Below are 19,791 nucleotides of genomic sequence, written 5' to 3' on the forward strand. Positions count from 1 at the left end.
CTTCCCACGGTTCGGGCTACCCAAGGTAATCAGGTCTGATAACAGACCTGCCTTTGTCTCTCAGGTGAGTCAGTTGGTGGCCAAAACATTGGGGATTGATTGGAAACTACATTGTGCATACAGACCCCAAAGTTCAGGAATGGTAGAGAGAATGAACAGAACAATTAAAGAGACCTTAACCAAACTGACCATAGAGACTGGCACTAGAGACTGGGTACGACTCCTACCCATGGCGCTGTTCCGAGTTCAGAAAACCCCTTCAGTGCATGGGCTAACTCCATTTGAGATCCTATTTGGAGGGCCCCCGCCTATCCTGAGTACACTTCCCATAGACCCTAATCATCCCATTGACCCCCCATCCCTCCAGGCCCAGTTACATGCCCTTCATCTCGTCCAGAATCAGATCTGGAAACCACTGGCTGCAGTATACCAGGCTGGAAATTCCACAGTGCCCCACCCGTTCCAGATCGGGAACTCTGTGTACGTCCGACACCACCAAGCTAAGCCTCTTGAACCCCGCTGGAAAGGCCCTTACACTGTGATCCTGATGACCCCCACGGCTCTCAAAGTAGACAGGATTGCAGCATGGATCCACGCCTCTCCTGCCAAGAAGGCCGTGGCCAGCGGAGGTTCAGCAGAGGACAGGACGACAAAATGGAGGTTACAACACACTCAAAACCGGTCCAAACTAAGACTCTCCTCAATTCGGAGAACCCCAACACCTTAAGTTACTTTGTTATACCTTAAAACACTTTTTTTTTAAACAAAGGAATGTTAAGAAGTTATATTGAAACTAACAGCTGTCAAACTGCATCAGAGTTCTTGAGAAGGATACAATGTTACCTGAATTAATTATTAGAGAATGAGAGAGATTTATGCTAGCCCGCTGCATGGACAGCCACCCCCAGGTCCTCCGCAGTTGTTGAGGTCAGAGGCTTTAAGGACATTCGCCTTCTGCTGATAGCGTGGGACCTGTGGGTTAGGAGCTGCAGGAAGACTTGCCTACCATTGGCCCAAGCAATGTGGAGAAAGTCGATTCCACTGTCCTCTTGTCCATGGTCCAAAAGAGTCCTTTGCAGCAGTTGAGGTAAAAGGCAGGATTGCTCAGTGGCCAGCGTTACCACTTTTGTGGGTAGAATTTCTTCAGCACCCACCAGTCTTCTTGGAGGAAATGGGCTGATGCCAGCTGCTGGCCTCTGTCTCTGTTAAGGAAAACTTTTTAATAAAACATTTCAAATGCCATATTCTCTAGATCTCTGCGCATTTGAGGGCTGTCTGTTTAACATACCTCAGCAGACAAAACTTGTCTTTAGCTACTTGCCTTAAGCATATAGGTGGCTACATAAGGCTTTATCCCTGTAATTAAATTGTACGGTCACAGGTTAGTATGACTACAATGACCTTAGGGGAGGATCTGTCTGGAGAACTGGATTGAAGCTGAGAGGCTGTGAATGTTTTATTCAGAGCCCTCTAGCCTGACTGTGACTGTTTTAACTTAGTAGGTTAGATTTACACCTCTACAGGACAAAGAAGTAGAGACGATCCCCTTTTGTAATATAAGCTTGACCTTTGTAAACAGCTTAAAGGAAGGACTGGGTGGTGTAAACATTTTGTTCATTTGAAATAGATCTTTATAACCTTAAATGTTTATCATCATTTAAAGATACGTAACAATTTGGAAATATTTGAGACTTAGCACAGCTGAATTTAAGTTGCATAGAGTTAGCTTACATTCACATATATAAAGTTAAATTTAAATCACATGTACAGAGACAAGCAGATATATCAAACAGGACTGGATAAAAGTATAAAGAGAGAACCAGAGTGTAATCTGTAATCTCTGACTTGCACCTTGTAGCAGACAAACAGATTTAAAGAGACAGAGTGGGGGGCTGGAGAGTTGGCTCAGAGTTTCAGAGCACTTGGCTGCTCTTCCAGAGGTCCTGAGTTCAAGTCCCAACACCCACATGGTGGTTCACATCCATCTATAGTGAGATCCAGTGCCCCCTTCTGGTGTGCAGGAGTACATGCAGGCAAAGCTATAGAGAGAGAGAGAAGACCACGCCCACAGGGTATTTAAACTGCCCCCCAGAGAGCAGACTCTCATGATTTTCCCGTCTCCCTTCCCCATCTCCTCTCTGGGGGGCTGAAAGGCCATCCAGGAGCATTGTATCCATTAAACATGGGCTTTTCTAATTCGGTTTGATTTGGTCGGATTTGGATTGCTGCATGGAAGGAGAGGCTTAGATTTCTGCACCCAGATAAGCCTCTCCGCCCATGCAATAACCTGTCTGCCTCTCCCTTGTCCCCCTCTCTAGGCAGCCTTTGCCCCCGTAAATCTCTGTGTGTGATCTGTGTGGCATTCCTTGGCTGAGATCCGCAAGGTACTCCCACAGCGTAAACCTTAGCACCAACCGTTCGCTTTCTCGGGAAAAGGAGATGGAATTCATACCCACAAGCGAGCGGTGTCTGGAACTCTAGCTGAAGGAATCTGTGCCCAGAGGCCTCACTGAACTATGGCTAGCCGACTGCAAAGTGGGTGTTGTGGAGAACACTCCGAGGCACTCCTGCGGGTGCAACAATAGAAATGAAAGCCGATTTCCCACTGGAAGTGGTGGGTTTTCAAATTTTGGAAGGAGAGAACCAGCTGTCAAGAATTCTAAATCTAGAGCTGGGGGAGAAGATTCCTTTGGTAAAGCATTTGCCGAACAAGGGTTAGGACCTCATGTTGAATCCTTGGCACCCACATAAACGCCAGATGGGACTGGCAGCCTGCCTGTAAATGCCGATTCCAGAAGGCAGAGACAGGGGTCCCCGGAACCAACTGGCTAGCTGGTAGCTGATTGGCTAGCTCTAGCTTCAACTGAGAGACCCTGCATTGATAAATAAGGCGGAGAGCTGGAGCCGGGCGTTGGTAGCACATGTCTTTAATCCCAGCACTCGGGAGGCAGAGGCAGGCCGCTCTCTGTGAGTTCGGGGCCAGCCTGGTCTCCAGAGCGAGTTCCAGGACAGCCTCCAAAGCCACGGGAAAACCCTGTCTCGAAAAACAAAATCAAAAAAAAAAAAAAAAGGCGGAGAGCTGTTGTGGAATATTCCTTTACACGGTGTGAAGATGTGTCATTGTAACTGGTTTAATAAAGAGCTGAGTGGCCGTTAGTTACACAGGAAGAGATTAGATGGGACTTAGGGGTGCAGAAAGAGCTCTCTGAAGAAAGGCAGGGCAGCCAGCCAGCCACGGAGGAACCAGGATGGGCAAAATGGAGATGTTGGTAATGAGCACAGGGAAGAATGTAGATTAAAAATATGGGTTAATTTACATTATAGGAGCTAGTTGGAAACAAACCTAAGCTAAGGCTGGGTTTTCATAATTAATAATAAGTCTCTGTCATTTTTATTTTTGTGAGTTGGCAGCCCAAAAAAAAAAAAAAAAGCCTGTCTACAGAGAGGCATCAAAAATGACTCAGGATATCAGCCTCAGGCCCCCAGACGTACATACCCACATACACCTGCGCCCTCCTCCAGTGGCTCATCTCATGTGAGTAGTCTCTCTCTCTCTCTCTCACACACACACACACACACACACACACACACACACACACACACACGCATCACACATGCATTCACAGGAAAGGAATTCCAAGTCCGGCAAGAAATATTCCTCAGACTTGAAGACAAAACAAAGTGGAAACCGTGGGCAGTTCGACTCACGCCCGACTCACTCTTCAGTGCCCTGAGAATGAAGTCTTGCACATGCTTTTGTCTATGTGGCCCTGCAGAGTGGAGGCGCGCACACCAGTGTAGAAAACACTCAGCGTGGGCCGGAGAGATGGCCCAGTGGCTGAGACCTGACGCTTCCCTCCGGATGACTTGAGTTCGATTCCCAGCACTCACGTGGTGGCTCCAAACTGTCAGTAACTCCAATTCCAGGGGATCTGATGTCCTTGTCTGCCCTCCTTGAACACTGTACGTGCATGGTGCGCAGGCACAGATGCAGACCAAACACCCATACCAATAAAATAAATGAAAAAAAAACATGTTTTTAATTTGAAGTAGTAGGTCCACTTTTTTCCTTTTGTTTTTGTGACAGGGTTTCTCTGTGTAGCCTTGGCTGTCCTGAAACTTTCTCTGTAGACCAGGCTGGCCTCAAACTCACAGATCCACCTGCCTCTGCCTCCCGAGTGCTGGAAGTAAAGGTGAGTGCCACCACTGCCCGGCTTTAAAAATATATTTTTAAAAGGATGTGTTGGAGAAAGAAAGAGGAGAGGATAGATGATGTAATAATATTTTAATTTTTAAAAATGTTTAAAATCAACAAAATGGCCCAGCAGTGGTGATGCTCGCCTTTAATCCCAGCACTGGGGAGGCAGAGTCAGGCAGGTCACTGTGAGTTTGAAGCCAGCCTGATCTACAGAGGGAGTTTCAGGACAGCCAGGGCTGCATAGAGAAACCCTGTCTTGAAAAACAAACAAAAAGAAAGATAACAATAACAACAACAACAACAATAATAATAATAATAAATGCTCCTTTGTCATGAACACGTGCACAAGATGCAGTTCCACGGTTAGACAGTAGGTGGCGCTGCACAGGTTTACAGCTCCCTTACACCCCGTAAAGAAAAAAAAAATAGTTGGCAATGTCGTTCAACCAGTTTGGGAGTCTTACACTTGAAATGTTTTCCTTTGCTAAAGAAGGAAATTGGCAGTACCCTCTGGAAGACTCAATTTCCCAGTCTAGTTCAAATGTCTCCAAACCCTGATTGTTAAGGGGTAGGGGGTGGAGGGTGACAGTCCAGTGCTGGAAATGAAGCCAGAGATGGTCTCCTGCCAGACAAGTGCTCCAGTAGCCCCAGTGTTTGTTCTCGTGAGACAAGGGCTTGTTGTATAGCTCTGGCTGGCCTCGAACTCTCGCAGGTTGCCCCTTGAGCTTGCAGCCGGCTCTGCCTCTGGAGCCTGCATTACAGGCGAGCGTCACTCACTGAGTGCACTCACAGGCGAGCATCACTCACTGAGCGCCCTCTGTGGTGCCCTTTTATTTATTTTTTGTACTTCTGACAGGGTCTCATTACTGACCAGTGCCTTTGAAACTGTGGTCCTCCCCCCAACCCCCCCACCCCCTGCCTCCCCAGTAGGTGGGGTTGCAGGCCTGGACCACCAGACCCGGCTTCCTTTGTCTTTTGCTCAGGCTGGCCGGGAATTCACTATGTAGCCCAGGCTGGACTTGCCGCACAGGGCTGAAGACCTGATATCAGATGTCCGACACCCACATCGGTGTCAGAATACTGCGTCAGCCTCCCTAGTGCTGAGATTATGGGTGAGCACAGCCACCCCTAGCTAAAACAAATGGCTCTGTGTGTGTGTGTGTGTGTGTGTGTGTGTGTGAGAGAGAGAGAGAGAGAGAGAGAGAGAGAGAGAGAGAGAGAGAGAGAGAGAGATGGAGCACGAGAGTGTCATAGAGCCCTTGGGGAGGTCAGAAGACAACTTTGAAGAGTCAGTTCTCTCCTTCCGCTTTCTTGTGGGTCCCAAGGTTTGAACCCAGGTTGACACACTTTCCCGGAAAGCATTTTACCTTTGGAGCCACCTCCCTGATTTAAGAACAGATGTTTTCATGGAGTTCGGCTTTTCTCCTCTGTGGGGAAATCTGGGACTCAGGGACACCTCACGATCCCTCGGTGTCCACACGGTGACTCTTCATAGCCCCATTGTCCAAAGCTCAGTGTGCCATACGCAACCCACCCCTGCTTTATTCTGCTTGTTTGTGAGACAGCCTCAAACCCACGGCGAACTTCCCATCTCTGGGCCCCTGACGGCTGAGAATACAGACGTTCTGCTTTCTCTGGGCATGGAGTATATTCAGTGGCCGGCTTCTCATGGATTCAATATGGCGGCCGAGCGGGAGCTACACACCTGAAATCCCAGATCAATCAAGCCAGTCTGTGCTACATGTGTCTCAAAAAAGAAAGAACGAAAGAAGGAAGGAAGGAAGGAAGGAAGGAAGGAAGGACGGACGGACGGACAGAAAGAAAGAAAGAAAGAAAGAAAGAAAGAAAGAAAGAAAGAAAGAAAGAAAGAAAAGAACCAAAACAACAACAACAAAACCAACCCAAGGGCCAGTCAGACATGGTGGCACACACCTTTGCTCCCAGCACTCAGGAAGCAGAGGCAGGCACAGAGCGAGTTCCAGGACAGCCTTCAAAGCAAAACAGAGAAACCCTGTCTCGAAAAACAAACAAACAAACAAACAAAAAACCCCCACTTGTCTGGTTTCTGGGAGACAGTTTAAATACCCTGTGGGAGTGGTCTTGAGCATCTCTGGGGGAGGGGTCATCATTTGGGGGTGGAGCTTTCTGAGCTGCAGCAGGGTTTGGAGGGAGATGGGGAAGGGGTCTTGGGTGGAACCTCCACCAGAACATCTCAGACTCTTTGGGTTTACGGATGCCAGGGGCTGGGGCGAAGCTTCCACCGTGGCAATAAGAAACAAACAAAACCGAAACAGACAAAATAGCAATTTAAAGAGCCACTGACATTCACCAGGCACCTGCGGAGTGCCGGGACGTTCTGCCTCTGTGTCTGCGGCACACTGTCACTATCAGGTCTCCGTTTTCCAGAGAAGAGCTGAGCTCGGGGCTGACAGGGAGAACCCGGCAGTGGAGCGGAGAGGCGGGCCCCAGCTGCCGCCTATCTGGTTGGCCTTTGGCCGGCTGCCCCTCTGATGGGGGTGTGGGGACAGGGCTGTGTACAGAGCCACACCTTTCTTCCTCAGCATTCTCCCTGAGCTGGCGGCGGAAGGGGGCCCTAGGGTCCTCTGCCCTGGAGACCTGGGCGAGGCTGCTCCCTCCCACCTCCTGTCATAAGGGTGCTGGAGGAAGAGGCTGAGGAGGGCCTTGAAAGGAAAAACAGGCACCTGGGATACTGAGGGAACCTGGAGGCCAGATTGTGCTTTGATGTGCTGATTGGCGCGGTTCCCTTCTGCCAGAGGGAAGGGAAATGACTTCTTTTGGCCGGTGGAAACTGGTTTCACAAGTTCCTGGGGAACACTGGCCTGTGTTTAAAAAACCCTTCCTACAGTCCAGGTTGAGATCTTTTTGTTTGTTTTTGTTGTTGTTTTGGGGTTTTTTTTGTTTTGTTTTTTGATTTTTCGAGACAGGGTTTCTCTGTATTGTTTTGGAGGCTGTCCTGGAACTCGCTCTGTAGACCAGGCTGGCCTCGAACTCACAGAGATCCGCCTGCCTCTGCCTCCCGAGTGCTGGGATTCTTTCTGGACATTCGTACTGTCTGAGACAGTTGTGGAATAGAAGAGCTATGTGCTGAATTTGTGTTGGGAAATAATTGTTTAACTAAGTAAAGATGTGTTGCTGTTTCTCCTTGCCTGCTCTAGTGACCTGGTGCGTCTAATAAAAAGGTGAACGGCCAATAGCTAGGCAGTAGAGGGATGGGCAGGCTGGTGGGCAGAGAGGATGAGTAGGAGGAGAAATCTAGGAGAGACAGACAGACAGACAGACAGACAGACAGAGACAGAGAGAGACAGAGAGAGAGACAGAGACAGAGACAGAGACAGAGAAAGAGAGACAGAGAAAGAGAGAGGGAGAGGGAGAGAGAGAGGGAGAGGGAGAGAGAGAGAGGGAGAGGGAAGCAGTGTAGACAGTTACAGATGGGGTAAACAAGCCTTAGGGCAGCACATAGATGGATTAATTTAAGTTAAAGAAAAAGAAAGCCTAGCTAGAAACAAGCCTAAGTTAAGGCCGAGCATTCATAATTAATAATAAGGCTCTGTGTCATTATTTGAGGCCTGTCAGTCCAGGAAAGCCTGCTGCATGAGACCTAATACCTTTAACCCTTGATAGCACACACAGACACACACAGGGGAAAAAGCTTGGTAGGCAAAGGTGGATCTTTGTAAGTTCGAGGCCAGCCTGGTCTCCAGAGTAAGTTCCAGGACAGCCAGGGCTATACAGAGAAACCCTGTCTCCAAAAGCAAAAAAAAAAAAAAAAAAGCCTGGTAGTATAGACCTATATTCCAAGCACTCTAGAAGGCTACAACAGGAGGATTGTCACAAATGAGTTCCAGGTCAGACTGGATTGCCTTGGCTACACAGTGAGGCTCTATCTAAAAAAGAGTAGCGACAAAAAGAGTCAATCCTGTAACTTGTCCCGCCAGGTCCCACTGCCCTCCAGCCCCAAATAAACACACAGAGATGCTATATTAATTATAAAACAATTGGCCGACAGCTAGGGCTTCTTATTGGCTAGCTGTGTCTTAATTATTAACCCATTTCTACTAATCTGTGCATTTCCATGTGGTCTTGGCTTACCGGAGAATGTCTGGACCTATTTCTCCTTGGCGGCTACAGGGCATTTCTTCGAAGTCTCTTTCTGCTTACCTTTCCCAGAATTCTCCTTGTCCCCTAATCCTGCCTATCTTCCTGCCTCTATTGGCCAACAGTGTTTTATTCATCAACCAATAAGCGAAACATATATACAGAAGGACATTCCCCAGTCACAAACCATTTGTTTGAGACAGGGCCTCAAGTTTGGTATGTGGTTGGCTTTGAACTCCTGTCTCCTACCCATCAAGTGCCGGGATCACAGTCATTCGCCGTAGCTCCCGGCCTCTGTATCACTTGTATTAACTACTCTCCTGTTGCTGTGGTAAAATACTGGCAACAAGCAGGTTAAGAAAGAAAAGGGCTTGTTTTGTTTGAGTGCCAAGGGATAGAATCCAGTCGGGAAGGAATGACAACCAGTCAGGGAATCATGGCCACACCGCCAGGAAGCTGTTTGGTCATGTTTTCAATCAACCACAGGAAGACGGGGGAGAACAGGAAGTATGGCCAGGTCATAAGCACTCAAGACCTGCCCCCAGTGACGTACTTCCTTCAGCAAGGGTCTCTGGCCGAGAGCAGGGGTTTTCAAGCTTCCTAACACTGCAACCCTTCAATACAGTGACCCCCAACCATAAAGTTATCGCCATTGCTGCTTCATAACCGTAATTTTGCTACTGCTATGAATCATAATATGCAAACATCTGGTATGCGGAATATCTGATATGTGGTGCCCTGGCCAGCAGGGCACAATGGGTTTGAGCCCACGGGAACCTGGAATGAATAAGACAAGAGACGAGAGAGAGATGAACAGCAAGACAGACCTTCCGATCAAGCCGCCGTTTAATGAGTTCTGTACAGGGTTAAATAGGGGAATGTGGCATTGGCCATGGGGTGGAGGCTGTTAGACCGGAGACACTGGGAAGTGAGGGGGGGGGCGCTATTGGGGGGGGGGGAGTGTTTGACAGCAGGAAAGTTCACCAGGGAGTACAGGTGTTAACTGTTAAGTGATGAGTTATCTCTGGCACCAGGCCATCTGTGGGAAGGACCCTGAGTTTTGGGAAGTGCCTTGGGGCAAGAAATAGATTCAGTGACCTGGTCCCCAACAATGTGACCCCTGTGAAAGGGTCATTTGACTCCCGCAACCCACAGATTTAGGACCCCTGTACTTAGCTGGGAGGTGGTGACACACGTCCTTAATACCAGCAGTTGGGAGGCAGAGGCAGGAGGATCTCTGTGAATTCAAGGCCAGCCTGGTCTGCGGAGCGAGTTTCTGGATAGCCAGAGCTGCTATACGGAGAAACCCTGTCTCGAAAAGCCAAGAATAAATAAATACACGGAAAGCCTCTGTCCTCTAGATTCTATAAGCTCTCCAAAACAGCACTGCTTTCTCCAGCACCCGCACCATTGGTTCATTTGTGGGCAGGGAGGGTGTCACCTGTGGTCTCACTCATTCCTTGCTGTCCCCTCCTCCTCCAAGGTACCCTGCTCACCTCCTGCACCTGTTCAACTGCCTCCAAGTCGCTCCAGACGGAAGGAGCGCGCACCCCCCCTCCCCCCCGTCCCCAGAACCCTTGATGGGGTTCTCAGCACTTCTTGGTTCCGAGAGCCGGAAGCCCAGCCACCAGCCACGATCTCTCCCAAGGGACAGCAGCACCTTCTGGGACATCCTCACACCAGCCAAGACGTACCGCACACCGACGGCAGCTTGCTCATCAGGAATGCGCCGACTCAAGACACTGAGGTGCGGGACGCCAGCAAGTCCCACGGGAGTTCAACAGAACACAATCAAGTCAAGTGTGAGTGAGTCCCACAAAGAGGGACCCAGTTCTCAGAAATCAGACCGACAACACCCGGCAGGGCCCAACAGGGCATCTCTGGCACAGTGATTAATTAGTCACCTGTGTCAGACTTTCTCTTGTTATCACAGACTCCCTGAGACTGGATAATTTATAAAGAATGGAGGTTTTTTTAAAGTCAGGTGCTGTAGGTCAGGTTTCTATTGCTGTGGTAAAACACAATGACCAGAGTCAACTTGGGAAGGAGAAGAGGCATTTTATCTGAGGCTTCTGGGTAATGGTCCATCGCAAAGGGGAGTCAGGGCAGGAACCTGGTCCAGAAGCAGAGGACACAGAGGACTAATGCTTACTGGGTCGTTCTCCACCACTCTAATTGGTTTCTTTTTGTTGTTGTTGTTGTTGGTTTTACGAGACAGGGTTTCTCTGTATTGTTTTGGAGGCTGTCGGTCCAGCCCAGCCTGGAACTCACAGAGATCCGCCTGCCTCTGCCTCCCGAGTGCTGGGATTAAAGGCGTGCGCCACCACAGCCCAGCTTTTCTTTTTACCTTTATTTATGTGCATTGGCACTGCGCCTGCATGTACGTCTGTATGAGGGTGTAGGATCCTCTGTAACTGGAGTTGTGGACAGTTGTGAGCTGCCGTGCAGGTCCTGAACCCAGGTCCTCTGGAAGAGCTATCAGTGTTGTGCTCTTAATCCCTGAGTCATCTCTCCAGCCCCTCCCTCTGCTTTCTTATGTCACTCAAGACCCTCTCAGCAGTGTCACTGCCCCCAGGGAGCTGGGCCCTCTTAAGTCAACCATTAATCAAGAAAATGAGCTGGGTGTTGGTGGCACTCGCCTTTAATCCCAGCTCTCGGAGGCAGACTCGGGTGGATCTCTGGAGGCCAGCCTGGTCTATAGAGTGAGTTCCAGGACAGGCTCAAAAGATACACAGAGAAACCCTATCTCAAAAAACAAAAACAAAACAACCAAAAAAGGGTAGAAAAGCCAAATGTGGTGCTACAAACCTTTGATCCCAGCACTCTAGAGGCAGAGGAGACAGATCTCTGTGAGTTCGAGGCCAGCCTGGTCTACAGAGTGAATTCCAGGACAGCCAAGACTGTTTCACAGAGAAACCCTGACGAGAGAGACAGAGAGACAGAGAGAAGAAATGACCCCACATACTTGCCTATGGGCCAATCTTAAGGAGGCATTTTTTCAATTGAGGTCCCCTCTTTCCAGATAACTTTAGCTTGAGTCAAGTTGGAAAGCAAACACTAGTCAGAATACAGTACGGTAGCACATTCCTGTAATCTCAGCACGTAGGGGTCAAAGCAGGAGGATCAGGGGTTCAGGGGCACATCGTGATTTTGGAGACAAACATGAGATACATGAGATTTTGTCCCAAACACACATCGTCTATTTCAAAAATGACATTTTGTTGGCAAAAGTTCTAAAGGCAGGGAGGCCCAAGGCCTACCTCTTGGTAGGGGCCCGTGTTTGCTCTAACTGGATAATGGTTTCCCTTGGCAAGGCAGACGTGGCAAGTGCATCAGCTCAAGTCTTCCTTTCTCTCCTTATAAAGCCCCTAATGCAGTCAGACCCTGTGACTCAGGCCTGCACTCCCAGCTACTCAAGAGGCCAAGGCAGGAGGATCACCATCCCGGACAGCTAATTTAATGAGATTCTGTCTCAAAATAAAGAGCAGAAACAAGGTTATAATAGAGCTTAGCAGAGGAGACCCTGCCTAGAATCTCCCAGTGAGGAGCTGGGAGCGTGGCTCAGTGGTAGAGCCCCTGCCTAGAGTCCCCCAGTGAGTGGCTGGGAGCATGGCTCAGTGGTAGAGCCCCTGCCTAGAGTTCCCCAGTGAGGGGCTGGTGAGTGGCTCAGTGGTAGAGCCCCTGCCTAGAATTTTCCAGTGACATGGCTCAGAGGGTAAAAAGCACTTGTCATCAAGCCTGATGAGTTGAATTGAACTTCCATCAACCACACGGTGGAAGGAGAGAACCTACAAATTGTCCTCTGACCTCTGTATGCACCACACCCTCTCAGATACCCATTTGTACAATAAAAATACATTTTCAAGAAATGTAATAAAGAAGTCTTAAAGGAAAATAGTTTGAAGCCAGCTTGGGCTGCATAGCAAGTTCCAGGACAGCCAGTGTCATAGACTATTAATTATAGATGTGTCACATTCATTTATGCTGTGGAGTAGCTGATTAATGGTGCAAAGACCTGTTACTTTTTTTTTCCAAGACAGGGTTTCTCTGTGGCTTTGGAGGCTGTCCTGGAATTTGCTCTGTAGACCAGGCTGACCTCGAATTCACAGAGATCCGCCTGCCTCTGCCTCCCGAGTGCTGGGATTAAAGGCGTGCGTCACCACCGCCCGGCCAGTGTTACCTTTGTTTGATTAAATAAAATTAGCCGGGAGCCAGGATGCTGAATCAGCAGCTATCTGACAGGAAGTGGTAGAGAGGGAGGAAGCGTGTGCAGCTGGGGTTCTTACTGCTTTGGGGGAAACAGGAGCTAGGAGAGAAGGTTAGCTACTTGCTACTCAGCCTTTCAGGGCTAACAGGATTTCACCTCAGCCTTTGAACCCCGAGTTCTGTAGAGGGATAGACCTCTAGATACATACAGTTCCCTTTAGCAGCTGTGATAGAGCCTGTGCCTGAGGGAGCAGAATTCCTGCCTGGCTAAGGCTAGGCCAGCTGAAGCCATACCAATGCTAGCTTCAAGGTTGCAACTGCTCATTAGGACAGCAATTGCTTAAGGAGCAGCTACTGAATTTAATGAAAAAAAAAATAAAGCAAAGCAAGCCAGGGCTACACAGTAAGACTGGGTAGCAGACAGACAGACAGACAGGCAGGCAAGCAGACACGCACTCGCGCGCGCACACACACACACACACAATACAATTACACACAATCCGCCTCTGTTATGTTAGAAATAGCTTAAAATAATTGCGTCGTGGAGCTGGAGAACTGACTCAGCATTAAGAGCACTGGCTCCTCTTCTAGAGGACCCAGGTTCAACTCACAGCACCCACATGACAGCTCACAACTGTCTGTAATGGGTTCCAGGGGGTACGGCACCCTCATACAGGCATACAAGCAGGCAAGACACCAATGCACACAAAAATAAGTACATAAATAGCCAGGCGGTGGTGGCGCACGCCTTTAATCCCAGCACTCGGGAGGCAGAGGCAGGCGGATCTCTGTGAGTTCGAGGCCGGGCTGGACCGACAGCCTCCAAAACAATACACAGAAACCCTGTACATAAATAAATAAAAGTGTGCCTGACTCAGTAACCTTGTACTATGGTAGCAGTAGAATTAATTCTGTGACTACAGTCACTATGATTGCCCACAGGCCACGGGACACAGGAGCCGGTGAGCCCCGTAGGGATGAATGAATGCACGAGTGAATGAAAGTGCGTGCGCGTGAATGAATGGATGCGTGCATACAACTGGAGATGCCAGTGTCTCTGGGAGGTTACTTGCTCTCTGTCCCCACAGACAACCCGGGCCTGGTCCGGCTGGTGACCTTCCCAGAGTCTTCGAAGGGCGTCATCTCCAGCGACCTTAACTTCTCTGTGATCCTGGAGTGGGCTGCGAGCATGAACCCAGCGCCTGTGCTAAGCTGGACCTTGAATGGGAAGCCATGCGGAAGGGAGGAGAAGCTTTTATCTGGCGACTGTCCCCACAGCACCTGTGCACAGCCAAGACCGCAGACGAAGAGCTGGTCTCTGAGCTCACTGTCTCACGGAGGCGTGAGTGTCCCGCAGATCTCTGTGCCCACATGCATGCGCGGCCGGCTTCCCGTAGCCCAATTGTCGTTCCGTCTTTCCTTCCACGTGGTGGGCTGTGGCCTCTTAGCTCCACCCCCTCCCATTTCTCCCACGTACATCTGTGTGAACGTTTGCGCGTCTTTCCTTGTAAGTACGAAGGCCCGAGACTGACTTCAAGGATCTTCCTCAAGCGCGCCCCGTCTTACTCACGGAGGCAGGGGTTCTCAGCTCAACTCCAGGCTCAGCAATACAACCAGTGTGGCTAGCCAGCTTGCTCTAGGACCCCCCCCCCGCCATCTCCTCCCACCCCCCCCCACACGCGGGCACTTGATCCCCTGGGCTATCTCCCCCACCCTGCATCAACCCATTTTGCATACGACAGACTGCGGCTCAGAGATGAATTCTACCCCTGCCGCGACCCCGCTGCAACCCCAAATAGGGAACCCATAGTAAGGATACCGCCCAAGTCCAACTCGGTGGACTGCTGAGTTTTAGTGGGGTTACTTGCGACAGTGTGGGTCTGGAATTATTTACAGAAGCAGAGATGACTCCAGCGCAGCAAAGCCCACCCCGGCGTGAGTGGCATCTCCCAGCGCTGGGAAACCGGAGCGCACTGCACAGCCTGCAGGCCGCTCAGCAGGGTGGGGAGTGACCTTGAAAGCATCAGCGCAGGCTCCGCAGGACAAAGTTCTCAGCACAGAGGAGGTTTATTTGTTCCAGAGGGACAGAGGGCAGGGAATAAGAGGCAAAGTCACGCGCGAGAGAGGACAAGGGAGTAGGGGAAAGGGTATTTGTCCCAGAGGGACAGAGGACCGCCTCTGGATAGAGAGGAGACATTCGCGGCCCATAGGTAAATGGTGATTTATAAAGGTAAAAGGGGAAACCCCACGCTAGGATAAGATAATTCATTTTAATTGGACTGTTAGTTAAGACAGCCAAAGGGAGCTTTGGGTTATTGGACTTTAATATTTTCGTAGCTGGACCTTAGAGTAGGCCACCTCGGGAGGAGGATGTGGCCAAATAACCGAATAGACCTTGGTGGCAGCTTTAGGAATGTAATCTGTCTGTCTGTCTGTCTGTCTGTCTGTCTGTCTGTTTTAGCAAGGCAGAGGGAATGGGGAGAAGGGCAAGGCCTGCCAGAGCCGTGTTTACCATGCTGGTGCGGCTAGAGTCCCTGCAGTCCTTTCTGGAGGCTCTCTTTGCTGGAGTGTAATCTTGTCACCTAGGCTTGTCCCAGAGTGACTCTCAGCAGTCACTGCTGATGTACTCTCTCTGACCTCCTAAAGCTGTTTTGAGTTGTTTGTTTCCTGTTTGAAAAGGCTTCTCTCTGGGATGGAAGTCACTCGGAGACACACACACACACACACACACACACAGAGAGAGAGAGAGAGAGAGAGAGAGAGAGAGAGAGAGAGAGAGATCTTGTTTCGCTTTGCTTTTACACCCTGTGTCTTAAGAAATGTCCAAGCCAGGGCATTGGTGGCGCAAGACTTTAATCCCAGCACTGGGAGGAAGAGGCAGGTGGATTTCCGTGAGTTTGAGGAAAGAAACAAAAGTTTCCCTCCAAAATAGAAGACTATGATCTCCAGGGAAACGTCCACACAACAAGGCCAGAGGCTGATACTGGGCATCTCTCAAATGCTGTCCATAAAAAAAAAAAAAAAAAGTTAAGCTTATTCCTTGAGAATTTCATACTGTATGCAATGCATTTTGATCCTATCCACCCCATGCTCTCCTCCGGCTCCCCACAAGTATCTCCCCATCCCCCTCTTCTTTGCCACCTGCTGTGTTCAGTTAGTGCCCATGTGTTCTGTCGCCCACTGAGACATGGACATGTACACCTGCTCCTGAACCTGGGGTTCACAGATTCAGCTAGACCAGCTGGCCAATGAGCTTCAGGGGCCCGCCTGCCTGTCTCTGCCCCTCCCCAACCACAGCACTGGGGTTACATAATGCAAGCGCTGGCTTTTTACAGGAGTTCTGGAGATCCGAACTTGAATCCTCATCTTTCAGAGCCATCTCCCCGGCCTCCAAAGCCTCTGCATTCACTCAACCACCCAGGAGATGTTTACTGAGCAGCTGAAGCGTGCTCAGCCCATGGCAGGCCAAGCTGGGGACACCCTAGTGACCAAGACCACTCCAGACTGGGAGCTAACGGGAACAGACCACCCCTCACCCCTGGGACCAGAACAGACAGGACTAAGATGAGGGGGCTTTGGGAACTGCGGGCCGTGATTGAGCCTGGGAATCAGGGTGGACCTCCTGGAGGAGGGGCAACCTGAACTAGTTCTGCCATATATAAGGGCTACGCAGGCCCTGGCAAGGAAGGGGACAGAAATGGAGGGCTGGGAGCGGTGGAGGAAGAGGATGTCCTTGGAAACGGAGGAAGAAGAGGGTGTGCGGACAGGAGCCTGGTTATAAAAAGACCCCGTGACTGGACGGCTGCTGGTGACAGACCCCAGGCCCCGGGGAGCCACAGCAGGATTCTGAGTAGAGGAATAGGGTCCCCTGGAGTTCATTCAAAGATGGAATGACAAGGACAGGGGTGTGGAGGAGGGAGGTGGATCCTTCAGTCCTGCCCCTGCCCCTTAATTCCCAGAAGCCTCCGGGGCTCCCACAGCTGCGGCTCCCACGACCGCTAACCCGGTGAAGCCCGGCCACAACGTCCTGTCCCTGTCAGGAGGATCTGCCATCGGCCTCGTCGTGGCGGCCACCCTGGGCGGCCTCGTGCTGCTCGGCGCTGAAGGTAATTCTGCCCCTCCCACTGGCCCACCAGGGGACACCCACTCCAAGCTACGGCGAGCCGGACTCGCGGCACTCCGCCAGGAGAATGAGCTCACTTCTATTCAATCCCAGCTTTACAGATGAGAAACAGAGAACTCGAGACGTTAGCTCCAAGTCACACAGCCAGGGAGCTACAGCAAGTCGGATTCTAACAAAAATCCCACCGGTCCCTGGGAAAGAATGACTGCGGCCCTCTGACCCACTGGCTTCCAAAGTGACGAGAGAAGCTATGAGTAACAGGCTGCTGGGGCTCACTCTTTTGCCAGGTTCGCAGGACCCCCAAACAGACCTCCACAAGGAACCCACTCCGATGCAAAAGCAAAGGTTTCTTTATTGTTCAAGCCGGCAGGGACCTCCACGCTGGGAAGAGGCAGAGGTCCCTAACAAAAACTGGAGCGGGGAGGGGTGGGTTATAGGCGAACACCACAAGGCTGAGAACCATATTACAAAGTTTCCATGGTTACTCAAGGTGGTACAAAGTACAAAGTAAAGCAAAGACTATGTATTTTAGTAAGACACATTTGAACAAGATAAGGCAGGGACAGGGGGTCCAGGGGGCATGGAGTCAGGAGTCTGTCTATTGTCCCCTGGGTTTTACAACCGGCAGGGGACTTTCACAACAGGCAATTAGTGGTTATCTGGTTTTCTTTAGACCAAAGGAATGTTGACACAGGTGGTGGGGAGTTAACTCCTTCTCTAAGAGCTGGGCTGGGTGCCTCATCAGGCACTCCCGGTTGAGGGGTCAAACTCCCCTTTATTACTAGAACTTTCCTTTTTCTCTGCATAGATTCAGCAGCCCAAGTTTTTAAACTTTTATTCACTTTAAGTTTTTGGTCTCACATCTCAGTTTCCTGAAGCTTTGGAGAAGCGGCGTCGCCTCGGGGCTCAGCGTGCCCATCTGAGAAATCGGGGATGGTCATAAGCTAAGCGCAGCCAGACTTCGGGTGCCTGAACAGCCCTTATGCAGAGATGGGCTTTGTGAGTGCACTTCCCAGGCCCCTGGTGTCCTGTTAGGGATGCAAACATGTCAGGAAGGGGGCTGGGGGGTGTGGGACAGGGGCCAGGATCCACCCTGCAGAGAAAGGAGACAGCTGGACAAAGTCTTGAGCAAGGAGAGGGCTTCAGTGGGTAAAGTAGGCTGTGCCAAGCCCGGGGGTCTGAGTTTGGTCTCAGGAACCACATAGCAGAAGGAGACAAAGCCTGATCACGCACACTCATGTGCACACACCTGAAAAATGTAAAATAAGAGTTAGGGTGGTGCACGCTTTTAATCCCAGCACTCGGGAGGCAGAGGCAGGCGGATCTCTGTGAGTTCGAGGCCAGCCTGGTCTACCGAGCGAGTTCCAGGACAGCCTCCAAAACAATACAGAGAAACCCTGTCTCGAAAAAAAAAAAAAAAAAAAAAAGAGTTAGGTCTTCCATGTATGACTTTGGAGGAGTCACAGGGCAATGCACAGTGTTGTGCTGGGTTTGCAGAATCCCAGAGACCAACCCAAGCAGTCGATGCTCTGATGCAAAAACAAAAGGTTCCATTTATTGTTCAGCTGGCCAGCCGGATCTCTTTCCATGGTGGAGCTTTGAAAGCGGCAGACCATACGGCTGAAGGCCACACATTTCAGTTTCCATGGTTACTCAAGGTCATACCAAGGACAGGGTAAAGCAGTAACTATATATTTTAAGCAAGATGCAGTTGAGTGAGATAAGACAGGGCATGGGGTCACAGGGTCTGTCAGCTGTCCCCTGGGCTTGGAGATCTTTACAGCTGGCAGGAGATCTTTATGACCAGCAATTAACAAGGAATGTCAGCAGGAGTGGGGGACAGTTACCTCCCCTTCTCTGGTTTGTTTGTTTGTTTGTTTGTTTTTGGTTTTTACGAGACAGGGTTTCTCTGTATTGTTTTGGAGGCTATCAGTCCAGCCCGGCCTCGAACTCACAGAGATCTGCCTGCCTCTGCCTCCCGAGTGCTGGGATTAAAGGCGAGCGCCACCACCGCCCGGCCCTTCTCTGGTTTTAAAGAGTTTCCTTTTCCATTAGAAGTTCCCTTTCTCTGTGTAGATTTAGGGCCCAGGTTTCTAAACTCTTATTAATTTTAATTGTTGGTACCTCACATAGCAGTGCTGCGCTCTCTCCCTCCCCACCCCCATCTCATGCTCTCCCCCCCCTCTCTCTCCTTCCTCCCTGGCCCTCCCTTCTAATCTCACAGAACTGACCCCCGGGAAGAGAAACGCGCAGCCGGTGAATACGCAGCTGCAGCCGGTGAATACGCAGCTGCAGCCGGTGAATACGCAGCTGCAGCCGGTGAATACGCAGCTGCAGCCCGTGAATATGCAGCTGTAGCCGGTGCGCAGCTGAGCATAAACCCCAGGAAAGGAATCTCGGGACAGGATGACTGTCCATGCTGAGCTTCCTCGGGGACCTCCTCCTTCCGTTCGACCCCGAGATGTCCCTGCCCTATTGAATAAAGCGTTGCTTTCCCGTTCTCCCGCCCCCTGCTAACACCCCCATCGGCGCAACCCACCTGCTCCCTGAACACCACCGTCTCTACCCTTCAGCCTCTTGGACCAAGCAAAAGAAACTCCCTGGCTTAGGGGAAGGAGGGGGGGGAACAGGAGGAAGAATTTAATATAAGAAGGGAAAGGATCAGTTAACCCCCCCCCCCAGCTCAGGACTCCCAAAACCAAGTCCTCAGCATGAAGGAAATGTATTTGCCCCACAGGGACAAAGGACAAGGAAGGACAAAGACAAGAGATAGTGGACTAGGTATAAGAGAGAAGAGAAAAGGTCGAGCATCCCGACCTGCAGGACGTCAACCTGGAGCAAGAGACCTAAGGACCGGGGATGGGGACAGGAAGACAGGAAGGAATGGCCACAAGACAAGCAGCTGATCATGTGGCAATTTTAATTTTTCTGAAGGCAGTTAATATACTTGGTAGAGCAGGACAACCAGAGGGGGTGAGGGGTGAGGGATCAGAGGGGTGTTTGCTCACAGGTGCGCACGTAGCAGGGTTTTTTTTTTTTTTTTTTTTTTTTTTTGGTTTTACGAGACAGGGTTTCTCTGTATTGTTTTGGAGGCTGTCGGTCCAGCCTGGCCTCGAACTCACAGAGATCCGCCTGCCTCTGCCTCCCT

The 19,791-nt window shown here is 50.4% G+C and overlaps 1 protein-coding gene across 1 annotated transcript; it reads left to right on the plus strand.

Moving 5' to 3' along the window:
* The first annotated feature begins 229 nt into the window (after positions 1-229).
* Igsf23 (immunoglobulin superfamily member 23) lies at positions 230-19,143 on the plus strand. Its single transcript, XM_040734254.1, is given in 7 exon segments — positions 230-629; positions 9,744-9,868; positions 9,870-10,020; positions 13,609-13,770; positions 13,773-13,862; positions 16,480-16,626; positions 18,868-19,143. Coding segments are annotated over 7 exon segments (1,209 nt in total). The 3' UTR covers positions 19,002-19,143.
* The last annotated feature ends 648 nt before the right edge of the window (positions 19,144-19,791 follow it).

This window comes from Mesocricetus auratus, unplaced genomic scaffold, assembly GCF_017639785.1.
Source record: "Mesocricetus auratus isolate SY011 unplaced genomic scaffold, BCM_Maur_2.0 Super-Scaffold_100038, whole genome shotgun sequence".
Lineage (NCBI taxonomy): Eukaryota > Metazoa > Chordata > Mammalia > Rodentia > Cricetidae > Mesocricetus > Mesocricetus auratus.